General features: G+C 41.1%; 1 protein-coding gene across 1 annotated transcript; it reads left to right on the top strand.

The window, feature by feature from the left end:
- Positions 1 to 8,603: 8,603 nt before the first annotated feature.
- LOC121683481 (NEDD4-binding protein 1-like) lies at positions 8,604 to 14,693 on the top strand. Its single transcript, XM_042063111.1, has 11 exons — positions 8,604 to 8,824; positions 9,557 to 9,681; positions 10,322 to 10,400; positions 12,385 to 12,468; positions 12,653 to 12,782; positions 12,868 to 13,007; positions 13,106 to 13,236; positions 13,351 to 13,423; positions 13,527 to 13,622; positions 13,890 to 13,947; positions 14,162 to 14,693. Exons 1-11 carry the CDS (start codon positions 8,604 to 8,606, stop codon positions 14,234 to 14,236), a joined length of 1,212 nt encoding a protein of 403 aa, XP_041919045.1. The 3' UTR covers positions 14,237 to 14,693.
- Positions 14,694 to 15,117: the final 424 nt, after the last annotated feature.

Here is a 15,117-nt window from a genome sequence, read left to right as displayed (position 1 = left end):
ATAAGCGGGATAATGTATTGTCCGCCGGTCATATAAGTCCCTTCAGAATGAATCAAGGCTCCTCTGCTTTCTATTCTGACTTATTTTCACATAATGAGCGATGGACAATACATTAGCCCTTACATATCATCTAAATAGAGTGATCATCTATGCATTCCCTTCCCTATTGTCTCAGGGCTATTTTAGTAAACATTTGAAAATATGCTTTCTGAGTTTGGATACTTTTTGGTCGAGTCATACTAGTTGCTAGACACATGCTCCGTTACTGGCATACTGTACAGAAGACAGAAGGAGCGCCACTTACAGTTTCCATCAGCATAGGATATGGGCACAGCATCAGCATAGGATACGAGCACAGTTCCCATCAGCATAGGATATGGGCACAGCATCAGCATAGGATACGAGCACAGTTCCCATCAGCATAGGATACGAGCACAGTTCCCATCAGCACAGTTCCCATCAGCATAGGATACGAGCACAGTTCCCATCAGCATAGGATATGAGCACAGTTCCCATCAGCACAGTTCCCATCAGCATAGGATACGAGCACAGTTCCCATCAGCATAGGATACGAGCACAGCTCCCATCAGCACAGGATACGAGCACAGTTCCCATCAGCACAGGATACGAGCAGTTCCCATCAGCATAGGATACGAGCACAGCTCCCATCAGCATAGGATATGAGCACAGTTCCCATCAGCACAGTTCCCATCAGCACAGTTCCCATCAGCATAGGATACGAGCACAGTTTCCATCAGCATAGGATATGAGCACAGTTCTGTGTTCTGGGCTGGAATTTCTTGTGCAGTTCAGTGGACAGTACAGATTTTGCATGAAGCAGGGCCAGAGAAGCCCCTGGCTGCAGTGTGTAGATTGGGGCTTGGCTCAGACCTCTGATGTACACTTGAATGACAGACTGAGGCGGTGAGGGACATGATCAACGTGGGCTGAGCTAAACACTGAGTTCCACCCCACATTGAGGACAGCCATTAGGGATATTTACAGCTTTCTGGGAAAACAGAACAGGAAGTGACAAAGACAACAACAAGTGGAAGAAAAATGAACTGCAGCAAAGAACACCAAAAATGTATGGTCATATACAGAGATGTACTGCCACCTAGAGTTAAAACCAGATGTAAAAATACGACTGAAGAAAGACTCAACCAAACATCATGGGAAACAGAACTGTGAGTCTGCAGTACACCCTTCACAGCACCTCTGACATCTTCTAAACCTGCAGAGCCACCTACCCTCCCTCACCCTCCACTATAGCCTGTGCAAGTAACAGTTTTCCTATGGAGGACCTGTGTAACACTTATTTTTATGGAGGACCTGTGCAGTAGTTTCTGTGTGGAGGACCTGTGTGTGTTTTCTATGGAGGACCTGTGCAGTTTGGCCTTGGAGGAAAGCCTTGGAGAGACAGAGCAAGAAGAGGAAGTTCATTTAGGACAAAAAGAGCATTGCTGTGCCGTTGTTTGTAGGAATTGTGTGCCAAAGGTCAATGGGCCATGGCCATTGCTGTTGATGGAATGTGATGTTCATAGACATACTGATGATGAAATTACTGGAATGCAGTGGGTCAACTGGCAGTGCTGTTGTTCATGCATCTTCTGCATCTATGTATGTTTTGATATATTGATGAGATAGCAACACAAATTATACATGAGGTTTTCACTGAAAGGACATTGGTGCTTTTTATTGATTGAGGCTTAACAAATGGAAAGGAATCATCATCATCTGTATCAGACATAGTCAAAATTATGTATGGAAGCCAGACATAGTCAAAATTATGTATGGAAGCCTGTTTCTGCCACTTGAAAAAAATAAGTCAAAATTAAGTCAAAATGACAAGATACTAAGTCAAAATAATGGGAAAGAAAGTTGAAAATTCAAGATTCAAAGTCATTATGAGTTGACAGGCAGCCTACCAACATCATAGCAACCACACTACCACGTTTTGAGGCACGCACATTCAGGTGCGGACTGGTAATTGGGAAGTTCTTGTCAGTGTTATACAGATATCATGCAGATTCAGCAACATGGCTGGTGTGCCTGTGAATGCTACAGAATGTAACTCCAATTGGCCTATATACTGCACAAAACAGAATGCAAAACAAGCAAGTGACATCTCTAAACCCAAAGCTCTTGGGTCTGAGCTGTGGATGTTTAAAACAAACTTGTGAAAGGCCAGAAAACCAATGTGCAGCTTAATGCCAAAATCCAAAGTGTACAGTCAGCTATTAGTGTTAATAGTGATAAAATATCGATAAAATAGCGCTAAATAGCAATTTTGATGCCCCTAGCACTCCCATTCAAAATTTGACCCGAAAACGACCATTTGACCCGAAAAGGACAATACGGTCAATCTTAAAAGTGGCGCTTCCGTCCTAATTATGCTTTTAAATGAAAGTTTGACTCGGGTACATTCACAAAAATACCCTTGGTTGCATTTTGGCGAGAGTCACACTTTAAGTAGTAAAAATATACAGTGTATCTGAATCAATAAAAATCTTTGTGCAACACAATGTGTTTCCAAAAATGTTAAGTTGAACACATATTAAGGAATAATAAAATAAATATTCATACAATATCAATACACATATGTTATAAACAAAAACTTAAGACCATATGATATGACGTTGATTGAGTAATGACAAGTGGACCATTCAGATTAGCTAGCTTCTCTTCAGCCCTCCTCACTCTTTTCATCATTATGAGTATGGATCTGCGCTGACAGAAGCTCAATAGTGACCCCCATCCAGAGCCGGACAGTAACGGAGTACATTTACTTGAGTACAATTCTGAGGGATCTGTACTTTACTCGAGTATCATTTTTGGGGAGTACTCATGACTTTACTCAAGTACATTTGAGAGGCAAATATTGTACTCTTTACTCCACTACATTTCTATCCATAACCGTGAGTACCCGTTACTTCTTCTAAAAAAAAGGAAAAAAGAAAAATCTCGGAAACCCTCAATTTGTTGTTTCCCTCTCAAACGTGATTGGATTGTGCAGGCGCCACTGATTGGCCTATCAGCAATCACCTTCAGCTTTCCGCCAAAGTCAACTCCATGGTCAGATTTAGATAAGAGACGAAACCATGGACGAAACAATGGATGAAAACGCAGCAGGTCCATCCTGGGAATGTGCCAACCTGTGGCCCCACCTCGCCAGACTATTTCAATTTTCTGAACAAGTTAATGATAGTTTTCGCTTCAAGTGTTTCAATTACAAAATAGTATTTTGTATTTCAAATACGTATAAATACATGTATTAGAAATACTGCCCATCCCTGGCAACATGGTAAAAAGATGAAAATGACTTGATTTTACTTTCAATTCCTTTTACATTCTCCAAGGTATTAACATTAACATTTTTCATAACTCCATGTAGGACGATTCTGTACATAAATGTAAGCACTGTGGCAGTAGTAATGCAATATTTAGAAAATGTACTCTTGTACTCTTGATACTCAAGTACTTTTAAAAACAAGTACTTCAGTACTTTTACTTAAGTAGACATCTGACTGTTGTACTTTTACTTGTACTTGAGTAAAATTCAGCAAAGGGTATCTGTACTTTTACTCAAGTAATGAAGCTGTGTACTCTGTCCGCCTCTGCCCCCTTCGCCCCATCTTAAACAATGTTAAAGTGATAGTGAACTGCAACCATCTTTGAGTCAATAGAACGTTGAGACAGAATGATAAGAGTGCAGACTAAAAGAAATCGGTGGCGGGCCAAATTTGGCCCATGGGCCCCAGATGGGGCAGCCTTGGTGTAGATATATACTGTGCCTATAAAAAAGTATTCACCTCGCTTGGATATTTTTCATTTCCATTTTCATATTTTTCATTTCATTATTCGTGGCCAGACCCTTAAAGGGACACCAGGCAAGCCTGATGCTTTTTCTCTACGAAACTCCCCCTCGCTCGGTCTGAAGCTCTTTTCCTTTTCTTTGCATCTTCCGTCAAGGGTTTTCGCTGCTTCTTCGCCGGCTCAGCCATTATACACACGTTTGCAACAATCTCTAGCGTTTCGTTAGCCTGCCTCTGTGCTGTAAACTGATCCTGCTTCGGTCGGCGGGTAGGATACACTGAACTTGCAAGTGGGATATTCTTATATCATCCACTGCCACCAGTGACTCTAGCTCCATGCCAACCACAGAGGCCGCCCGCCTGATCAGCTTGACCAGCCTTGAAGTGTCCCTCTTTGTTGTGCTGCCCCTCCAGCACACCACTGCATAGAATAAAACACTGGCGACCACTGCCTAGTAGAACATCCACAGGAGTTTCCTGCATACGTTGAAAGATCGCAGCCTCCTCAGGAAGTACATCCAGCTTTGACTTATGTAGAGATGCTCAGTGTTACCTATCCAGCAGCAGCCCAAGATACTTGTAGGTGCCCACTACCTCTATTTAACCCCCATCGATCTGGACTGGTCGTGGGTATGGTCTTGACCTCCTAAAGTCTATAACAAGCTCTTTAGTTTTTGTAGTGTTGAGCTGCGGGTAGTTTGAGTGCCACAAGGGTGTTTTTCGACCAACAGAGAATGTGTTCTTGAACTGGTTCGGTTCAGAATGTTTTGAAACTTGGTGCTACAGTATAGTTAACCAGCCTGCATTTCAACCAGTTTTGAGCAGAAGCTGGATGCGTCATCAACAGAGTGTTACATGCATAAACAAGAGTTAATGACATGCATAAACAGGAGATAATAACGACAGTGGTGGTCCCCGTAAAAGTAGTAGAAATTAGCTACAGTATGTAAATACGGGATAACGGCTGCCGAGGTGTCCCCTTATACGGAACTATGGATGAGGCGAAGGCAAAGATCTTTCCTCTGCCAAGTCCTTTAATTCCTTTAAAAAGAGGGACAGTATAACGGGACACCTTGGAGGCCGTTGTCCCGCGTATCACCACTATAGGCTATAATTATGCCTTATTAGCACGAAAAAAAAAACAAGCGGTTCTGTTTGAAAAGAAGCTGACTTGTTCAGTTTGTTGTACAACTGTCTTTGGCCCTAACAGTGATAATGGTGAACAGTTAGCTTGTTTACAGTTGATTCCATTGTTGCAAAGCCTGCTTTCGAGGCTCAACTGTCGTCCTACTATGGTTGTTATAGTTACTATTCATAAGCAATGATATGGAACGCTGATTCGGCTTTTTTACCAGATCTACATCATAGGTGTCCCGTTATTCAGAATTAATAGCCACCCACCAGCCAATCAGATCAGAGTATTCCTTCTGTAGTGTATAGGTAGTTGTCTAGTTTTGTTTACTCGTGGCATGGTAAAGTTGAGACGGAGAGAAAAGTCATGCTTTTAACCTTCTCTGAACCAAAGTGGCACATTCTGAACCGGTTTTTGTTTAGTAGAAACGCTATGAAGGTTCAAATGTTGGTACGGGAACGGAACTGGCTTTTTGTCGGTGGAAAGGGGAAAAAAGTCTCTCACCAGACCTCTTCCTGGTCACCCCTGATGCACCCAACGATGGCTGGTGTCATCAGCAAATTTCTGGATGTGACACAGCTCAGAGATGTAACTAAAGTCTGCCGTGTAGAGTGAAAAGGAAGGAGGCCTCTGTGCTGCTGACCACAGTCTCGGATGTGATGTTATTCAACCTGGTTGTGTGTGGCTCTAGTGTTGAATGAACATCTGTGTGTGTGTGAGTGCAAGAGTGAGAGAGTGTCCAAGACAGTCAGAGTGAAGTGAGTCTGATCTTCGGGCCTATAGCCCACACCCACTCCAGGTAAGCTCCTTCACATTTAATAACCCTGTTGTAGTCTCCCCACAGTCCATGCATAGGCCTCTACATAGACAGCAGGGGTGTGTGTGCGTGTGTGTGTGAGAGAGTGTTAAAGGAAGAGGGACGGTAAATATGTGAGCAGCTGCAGATTAGAGGAAGAACACACACTCTCATACACACACATACACAGACACGGCACACACACTCTCATACTGTACACACACACACACACACAGACACAGCACACACACTCTCATATACAGTACACACACACACACACTCTTCATATGTGAAGTCCATATGTATAAAAGACAAAAATGAAAGCACATGAGGTCCCAAACACTAGGGCTGAAACGATTCATCGAGTCGAATAACTCGATTACAAAAATTACTCGAGGCAAAAACCCTGCCTCGAAGCCTCGTTAAATTCCTATGACGCGCACTATACGCGCAGGGATCTGCGGACAGTTGTTCAGGAAGCACACCATTAGCGTGTGAATCGTGATACATTCTGAATTTAGCTGGCGCAATTGCGGAGTCAAGATGTCCATAAATGGCAGAGAATGTCTATAAAGTTTTCAAGTAAAGTTTTGGGATCATTACTCAAAAAGGAAAAGAACAAGCATCTGAACCGAAAACATCCACTCCATGCTGTTTCACTAAACGTCAATAAAGTAGGCTCTATGAATCTATCTAGCCTATCTATCTATCTACGTAGCCTATAGCCTACATTGATGTTGGCTGATTTTAAATCACATACTGTATTTGTAGCGATGTCGTGATATAATGTTTAGCTTTGATGTTTTTAAGTAGTAAACTTATTCACGTTCAATTGCAAGACAGTAGGTTATGCCGCATGCACCCTCATCTTCTCTCACGCACTGCACGCGTGCACACACACACACAGGTTGCTAGGTTACCACAGCAAATAGGCTCACCCCAAAAAATATTTTTTAGTAGCCTAATGGTAAAATTATTTGTTAGTAGCCTAATGGTAGGCTATTTTTTAGTAATGATAAAATTATTTGTTAGTAGCCTAATGGCAAATGCTGCAGGTGTAGAAATCTACATAAAACAGATATTTACTTTGATGTCAGGTCTAGATTACAGCATGAAACTTGTTGTGCATATTAATACATTACATTGCGTTCCCTCTTCTCCCTCCCAGCACTTCACAACATAGTATGGACAGCTTTGTTCACCCAGCTAAGTCATGCACAAGAGGTTGCAATTTTACAGAGAGAGTATTTTGAACATTATTTAATTGTTGGCACTGGCACTTATAAACACTAAATGGGTAAATTGCAATAAATGGGCTTAGTTTTGGAGCCAAATGTTGGAGTTAGAATAAATACCTCTGTGCCAATTGCTTGATCATTTTACAGCAATGTCATTTTCGTTATGCATTATTTGTTTTGGTTGTTTAAAAATACAAAAAAAAAATGTTATCCGATTAATCGATTGATAAAGTGCTAGATTAATCGATTACAAAAAGAATCGATAGCTGCAGCCCTACCAAACACTAATGCCTTATTCCCCCGCTCCTCAGTCTTAAGTCATATATTTCTTACTTCATGTTATTGAAACAACCATGCTGATGTTTGTTTTCTCTGTCAGACTCACTTGGCCATTTGAGTCCATTTGCGTATGTGTGGGTGGGGATGAAGAAGGGGGGGGGGGGAGTGGGGACCTGTAAGTTGTATGCAGTATGGTATTTTGTAAACAGTCAAAGACTACAAATAGGCTACACCTCAATACTTTGGCAACACTTTTTGTCTTTAAATTGTCATGCCAGTACTTTTTATCTTTAAATTGTCATGCCAATGTAGCAGGTAGACCTTCTCTGCCTGCTATTTCTAATAGCACCTGCCAGTGCTAATGAGGGGGGTGGGGCATAGGCAATTAAGCAATCTGGCACCAGTGGAGCGCTACTTAAGAGGGGCAGCAGCCAGTAGCCATGTAGACTCCACTGGTGTAGCCCCTGCCTGTGCGATCGTCAGGCATGCTGTCTCCCTGTACATTTTTGGTTTTCTGTCATGTATATTGTGGTTTCATTGTTTAATATTCTGTGTTTTGTTCTTTTAGGCAGCACAGTCATGCTGGTGGGGTAACATGGGTCGTGCTGCTGTCTTGTCTTGTCCTGTCTTGTCTATTTTGTGTTGGCTGTCTTGTCCTTTTGTCTGTAACTTTTATGTTTATTTAGTAGGGAGGTGGCTCTGAGGGGGGCTAGTCTAAGCACACGTGTAGTGTGGTTTTGTGTATTGCTTATCGCTTTGCGGTGTGCCTTTGCTGTGTAACAGGTGAGCCTTTCTTGATGCTTGCATGTAAAATATTTGTGTGGACGTCCATAGTTTCCACCCTCAGATCCCCACTGCCCAACCTTTGTCTTAATAAATATTGTTTTCCTGGAATTCATGTCTCCACTGTGTAGTTACGAACCTGAAAGCGGTACGATCTCTTAAAGATTCCCTGACGCATTAGGCTTCAGGGTGGCATAGTCAGGCTACTGTGATTGGCCCTTCCTATGGATTACCCTGTTACACCAATCAAGTGCATTGAATTGAATTGAATTGAACTGACTACAAAGTCCCTGACAGTGCATGCTGTACATGCCACTATATGAGAATGGACACAAGAGAGCCCAACCCCCTTATCAACGTCATTCTGAAATGCATGTGCGCTAGACTATTTCCGGTGTCATTTACGGAAGTACATCAGACTCGGCGTTGAGGCATGTGAACATTGCATCAGAAAAACAAAGCAAAAAGTTTTAAGAGTGAGTGCTTCTTTCTGCTTCACTCTTGAGTGCTTCGGGAGATCAGAATCAAGTGTTTGTTTGGTTGATAAAACTTGCATGGACATGAGTGAAACTGTAGCACAACAAGATCCAGAGCAGGAAGAGAACAGGGCACAGGGTATATCACCAAATGAAGAAGGGATTTCAGTGCCCATTCAAGATGATGGTTTGGCTGTTAGCCAGTACCATCATAAACATCAACCCTTCAAGCTTCATTTGATTCAGACCGAAGGAGATCCAAATCTGAGATGGTTGATTCTTGATGGCGCAAGAATTGCACGAAGGTGAGTAAGAAAAAAAATGAAAGGTTGTCACATTCAGTATGAAAATACTTGACTTAATGGGGGTGATCATGGCTCAGGAGGTAGAGTCGCCGCATAGCAATCAGAGGGTTGGTAGTTTGATCCTCTTGACTTTGTATTTAAGTGCCCTTAAGCACGGTACTGAACACCTAACTACTCCTGATGTGCAAGTTGTCATGACAAAAACCGAATGACACTAACCCTAACTCTAACCTGTTATGACAAAAACTGAATGACACTAACCTTAACTAACCTGTTATGACAAAAACCGAATGACACTTGACAGAAGCGTTATGTTATAAACGTTTATGACTTGTTTATAATATTTATGACACATTCATGACAGTGCCATTTCACTCTTATGTAGACACCTTCAAATAAAGTGCCATAAATGCAGTACTTTTACCATTTAATAGACAGACAACAATAATGAATAGTGGTGAGCTAACGCTAAAGCAGCAACTTTTACTAACTTTTGTGGTCTGTCCATTTACTAACAGAAAGACAATGACATTGATTACGGATGAGATTACACTAAAGCAGCAACTTTTACTGTCCATTAATTATAAGATAGACACAATTTCAATAATCAATAAAGTATCTATCTATCTATCTATAATTAAGAGTGAGATTACATTACTGTAAAGCAGCAAGTTTTGGCGCATGAGTGATTTACTTCAGCTCATCTCTGTCTCTGATTACGTTTCATGGCAGTGGACAATTCTACTGCTGTCATAGGCTCGCCCAGGCTGTCAAGTACTTCTGGGAGAGAGGGCACAGAAAGATCATCATCTGTATCCCGGAGTGGATGAAACTACATAAAAATATTGTAATTTGCGGTAAGTGTAAAATTGCAGTAGATTCAGCAATACATCATGAACAGATTACTTTAAGGTCATGTGTCTGTGATTAGCAACAGTGGTTGCTTACTGATTGGCAATTGCAAACATTAGAAAGAACATACAGATTTATGCTCCTTGTGTGCTGCATTTCCTCAATGTCAGCTGGCATTGCCATACCTCAGGCAATCTCAGTAGATACTGTTCTTTTTGATGTTAAGAAATTAAATGTTTCTAGAAGTACAATAATAAGTTAACATACTCTGAAGTACAATAGATTCCAATCATCCTTGTTTCTTCAGTGCATGATTGAGATTGAGATTTTGTACACATATGAGTTTTTATACACATGGGTTTTTATACATTTCTTAAAATTGTACAAGGCCCAAACATGTAAACAAGAGCAGTCAGGTAATTGCAGACACTCAGTCCTATCTTTAATGGTGTTTTCTGTCTTCATTCCCTCCCAACACCAGATAAGCGATCGTGATTCCAGTAATTTTGGATTATTTCAAAACCCTCAGATGTAGCCCTATCTATTTTAAACACATACAATAGTATTCCTCAACAATTGCCCAAGAAGTAGAAACAATGTTCAATTTAAACGTTTAAATCAGCTTTCCTCTGTTGTTGCCCACAGGAATACATTATTTGGATAAACTACAGGACCATCTGCAGGACTTGTTGGTCTATACACCCTTTGAAGCAAAGGAAGCCAGGTGTGTACGACCCACATTACTATACAAGGCACAAAGGCCACTGAGGTGTCCTGTTATACATATTTATTGCAAAAGGTGGAGGTAAAGAACTCGACAATGCAAAGCAGAGTTCAACATACTAATACACTACAAAGCAGAGTTCCACACACTAATACGCTACAAAGCAGAGTACAACACACTAATACACTCTAGAGTACAACACACTAATACAGTGCAGAGTTCAGCAGAGCAGAGTTCAGCAGACTAATACACTACGTAAGGGATAATGGACGACACGGTGGTCTGTTCACAGAAGTTAATGCACGGTCGAGGTTGTAAAACGGCCCCGACGCAAAGCGCAAGTGCATTAACTTCTGTGAACAGACCACCGTGGAGTCCATTATCCCGCTTATTCCACTGTTGCCACTTGCGTTGTGTTCATTTCCTGTTACAATTAAAACGTTTTAATCGCCAAAACTTGTCTTGTTTGTAGAACTACTTTCTTCCAACACATATCAACTAATTTCTTAACTTGCAGGACAAACTGCCGTTACTAGTTCTACATGGATGGTTGCTACGGCCAAAGGCCAGTCGTTAGTTCTATCTCTCCCGTTGTCAAGCGGGCGTATCCCAAGATTCTGATGAACTTTAGCTTGGAAACATCGCTATTTTACTTAGCCTGCTGTCATCCATCTAGCTAAAAGCCACCGCCGTCATATGCTACAATGTTGCCATGTTCTGAACGTCTGCATTTTACAGCTCAGATGCAACGTGACAGTTCATTTAAACTTCACAACGAGTTCGGCGAATTAATATACAAGTGTAACACGGCCCACAAAATGGATCTTCTTCTTAGGTGTGCAAATAACATACGGTTAATGGTTGTTCTAACTTACGTAGGACAATGGGAAATTCAACCAAGCAGTGGAATAAGTAAGGGATAATGTATAGAACACCGGTCATTATTGGGAAAATAAGGGCGAACCGGACCCCGACGCGCAGCGGAGGGTCTTGTTCCGCCCTGAAGGGACATATTTTTCCAATAATGACCGGCGTTCTATACATTATCCCGCTTATTACACGGCTACTTGCCAAACCGTAACAATAAACCCCCCACGATATGACTCTTTAGCCTACATAGCCTAGGGTATAGCCTATTTGTTACCGTTTCATCGTGGCTTTTGCTGAGAAACAAATAGTTCGCAACAGCACACGCTGAACTTGAATCAAACATTCTTTAGAACACAGCTGATCAACCGTCCGCTTTCACTTTTGAATGAAGTTCCAGTCCTTGCGTAGTGATATGAAAGACGTGAAATAGAAGCACAAAACCCATTTTCCTTGACAGCGGTCTGTTATACTTAGCAATGGTCTGTTATTGAGAATTAGCAGACCACCGAACGCTGGGAAGGCCCATTCAAGTGAATGGAGCATTCTTCAGCATTATGAAGAGCCGTGTAATAAAAAGACAAAACTAATGGGCCACCTGCTGTTATGCCTACAGGAATTTCAATAACATCCTATTCTAAATCCATAGGCATTAATATGAAGTGGGTCCCTCCCTTTACATCTGTAAGGGGGGGCTGAATATTAATTTAGAATGAGAGGTGTAATGGCAGACGTTCCGATACTTTTGTCTACATAGTGCATTGGCTTAGGCAGGATATGTGAAATCCGAATGGAACCAATGATTATTATTTCAACAGTAACATTCTACAGAAATTCTTCATTGTAGGATATGTTATGACAGCCATCTTTCAGCAACAAAACAGCATCATGCCCTGTCATATTCATGAACTGTCATGTCAAATACTCTGGTATATAAGTCTGAGAGTCACTGTTACCAGTAATAATAAATTAACATTATCAAATCATTGGACATTAAATTACATACTGCCTATGAACAAGAGGAAACATTGGCATAGTTCAAGAATTTCCACTATATCTGGGGGAATGTGTGTGTGCATTCATAGGTTTCATAACTTAAAAATCATCTGTGTTACAGCTTCATGGAAAAACTAGCTAAGAATTCTGGTGCGCTGATTGTTACTTTGCCAGGCCCAGACAGCTGGAGTGAACCATACCACAGGTAAATGTACAGTAGGGATGCTAGCAGGTTAACAAGTGGTTACCAAAAACCAGTAACCAGTTTTTCCAACTCTTTTGGTTTGGATTTAATGGATATGCCTGAGTTTCTAGTGTTTCTCAATAATATGTCTGTCAAAGCTCAATAATACAATATATAGTATATCTATATTTTCTTTCCTCCACAGAATTCTTCAGTTTACATTTATGAAAGATTCCTTTATGTTACCTGATGACCCATGTGGCAAAGAGGGACCAGATCTTTCCACTCTGCTTCTCTCAAAAAACAATATAAAGGAAATATCTGTTAAGATATTGGTATGCCCATTAAATTCTGAATGTCATTTCAAATTGACCATCAATTGTTACAAGTCACACAGCCAATGTTTGTTCTTAACAACAGATTAAGGACCTGCTGGGAAAATGGGAGGACTATTCTAACATCTTAAAGGACTTTAAGGAACTTAACCTCTCCTTTTCTGAAGAACCAGGAAATGATGACCTACCACTGGTGATTATTGATGGGGGCAATGTGGCTATGAGGTAAGATACGGAAGACTATCAGTATATAATAAAAATGCTATGCAAAAAAAAAACAACAATTCGATACAGGATCTCAATATCATGCCCTTCTTTTTCAGCCACGGCCTGAACATATTCTACTCATTCTTTGGTATCTACCGGGCTGTTCTGCACTACTGGAATAAAGGTTATCGTAACATCATTGTTTGTGTGCCAAACTGGAGAAAGAACTCTGAATACACCGGCTATGGTGAGTCTTGTCATTATGCACAAGCTGCCATCATGATTAGCATAGATCTGTATAACATTATAGATGTGTATACATACTGTTTATTGTTTGCTTATGTATTTGTTTTTTTCACAGGCTATGAGTATCTACACAAACTGTCCGAGAGAGGCCTTGTGGCGCTGACTCCTAGCATATGTTATGATGATAGGTGAGCAAGTATCTGGGGAGGGGTATCAGTAGTATCAGATACAAATATAAAATCCCCATATTTCTTCATTAAAAAATTAAAACACGTTCTTTATCTCTCTCAGGTTTATGCTTAAAGAAGCCAAGGATAAAACTGGTTGGATTGTAACAAATGATCAATTTAAAGATTTTGGCAAAGAATGGAAAGATACTAAAAACAGGTAAACAAAAAAATCCAGAAACCCTTTAATTACCAACCATCATAAAATCAAATGAATCCAGGAGGTTGTATACAGTACATATTCGGGATGTATGTTTTTCATGGCAGATTATTTCCATTCTTAAGATGGTGGCATGTTAACATTACCAAAAACTTGATCCGTCAAAGAAGGTGAAATGAGAGTAGACAAAAATGGTGGACAATGTACAGTATACTATGGAGGTACAGTAAGGTCAGACCTTTTGACCTCTTCTGTTTCCTGTTACAGATGCATTCCCTTTGAGTTTAATGGAAATCACTTCATTCCGATTACAATTTCATCTGAGGTAGGAATTGGCTTGTACTCTCATCACACAACTAAACATCTCACTTGTAATAACAATCAATGCTTGCAGCAAGGAGAACCAGTGAGGGCCTTAACTGGGTAAATAGTAATTAGGGGACCGTAAAAGGAAGGGTTACCCAATATTGCAAAAAGTAGCTTCAGAAATTATTTGCAATTGCAAATGGTTTAAACATGTTTTTACTCAATGTGCACAGATCCATCAAGACCCACAGATTCCGGCATCCAGCAAGGTGTATAACTATGGAAAGGCGATTGTCCAAGATCCTTAGAAACTTACTCTGATAAAGGCCAAGCCTATGCAGGAACTAGAACCAGCACCCTCAGAAGACTCAAGGGCTGAACAACATCAGATATCACCACAAGATAGTGGGGGACTGAAAAAACCCATCTCAACATGCCCACAGGGTCTGTCCTCAATGTTGGAACCAGCATGCCAACAAGCTCACCTCAACAGGCTCAGATCCGGCCAAAGAGTAACCGACAACGTCGGATATAGTGGATTAACATGCTCACCTCAACACGCTCAGATCTAGCCAAAGAGGAACCGACAACGACAGAAACAACAAAACAACAAGCTTACCTCAACAGGCTCAGGGGATCTGTCAACAGCGGAACCAACAACGTTGGAAACAGTGGACCAACAAACTCACCTCAACACGAGCACATGTGGGGTATACTACGAATCTCGATTAGTGGGTTAGCGAGGTATGTTGCGCTTAAAGTCAGGGTATGCTGTGACACGAAAGTGGATCTGTTTTAGTGTCGCTATATCACCATGGTATCTTATGCTGTCAACCAAACCTGGTCGGGAGGAGGTTATGTGCTAAGTTATAGCGCAAATCGTGTAATCTACCGCACACTGACCAATCAATTGTCTTAAAAACAAAGTTCTCTCACGTGTAGGACTCTGTCATATATCTTACAGGTGGAACTCCGCCTCTACTAACATTTTGGATCTCGAATGCGTTTTAATAGTGCTGTGCGTGCAAATATCCCACTATGGACGTGCATACCATACAACAACTGATGACAATTGATTTATTTGATGTTATAGGTTAGACACAAAAAATGACTGCAGTGTAGATTAAGCTATCGCTCATGAATGCGGAAGTAATTGTTTTTAAATAGAGGCGGTCTTGTGCGTCTCAAC

Source organism: Alosa sapidissima, chromosome 15, assembly GCF_018492685.1.
Source record: "Alosa sapidissima isolate fAloSap1 chromosome 15, fAloSap1.pri, whole genome shotgun sequence".
Taxonomy (NCBI): domain Eukaryota; kingdom Metazoa; phylum Chordata; class Actinopteri; order Clupeiformes; family Clupeidae; genus Alosa; species Alosa sapidissima.
This window is presented reverse-complemented; position numbering and strand designations above follow the sequence as displayed.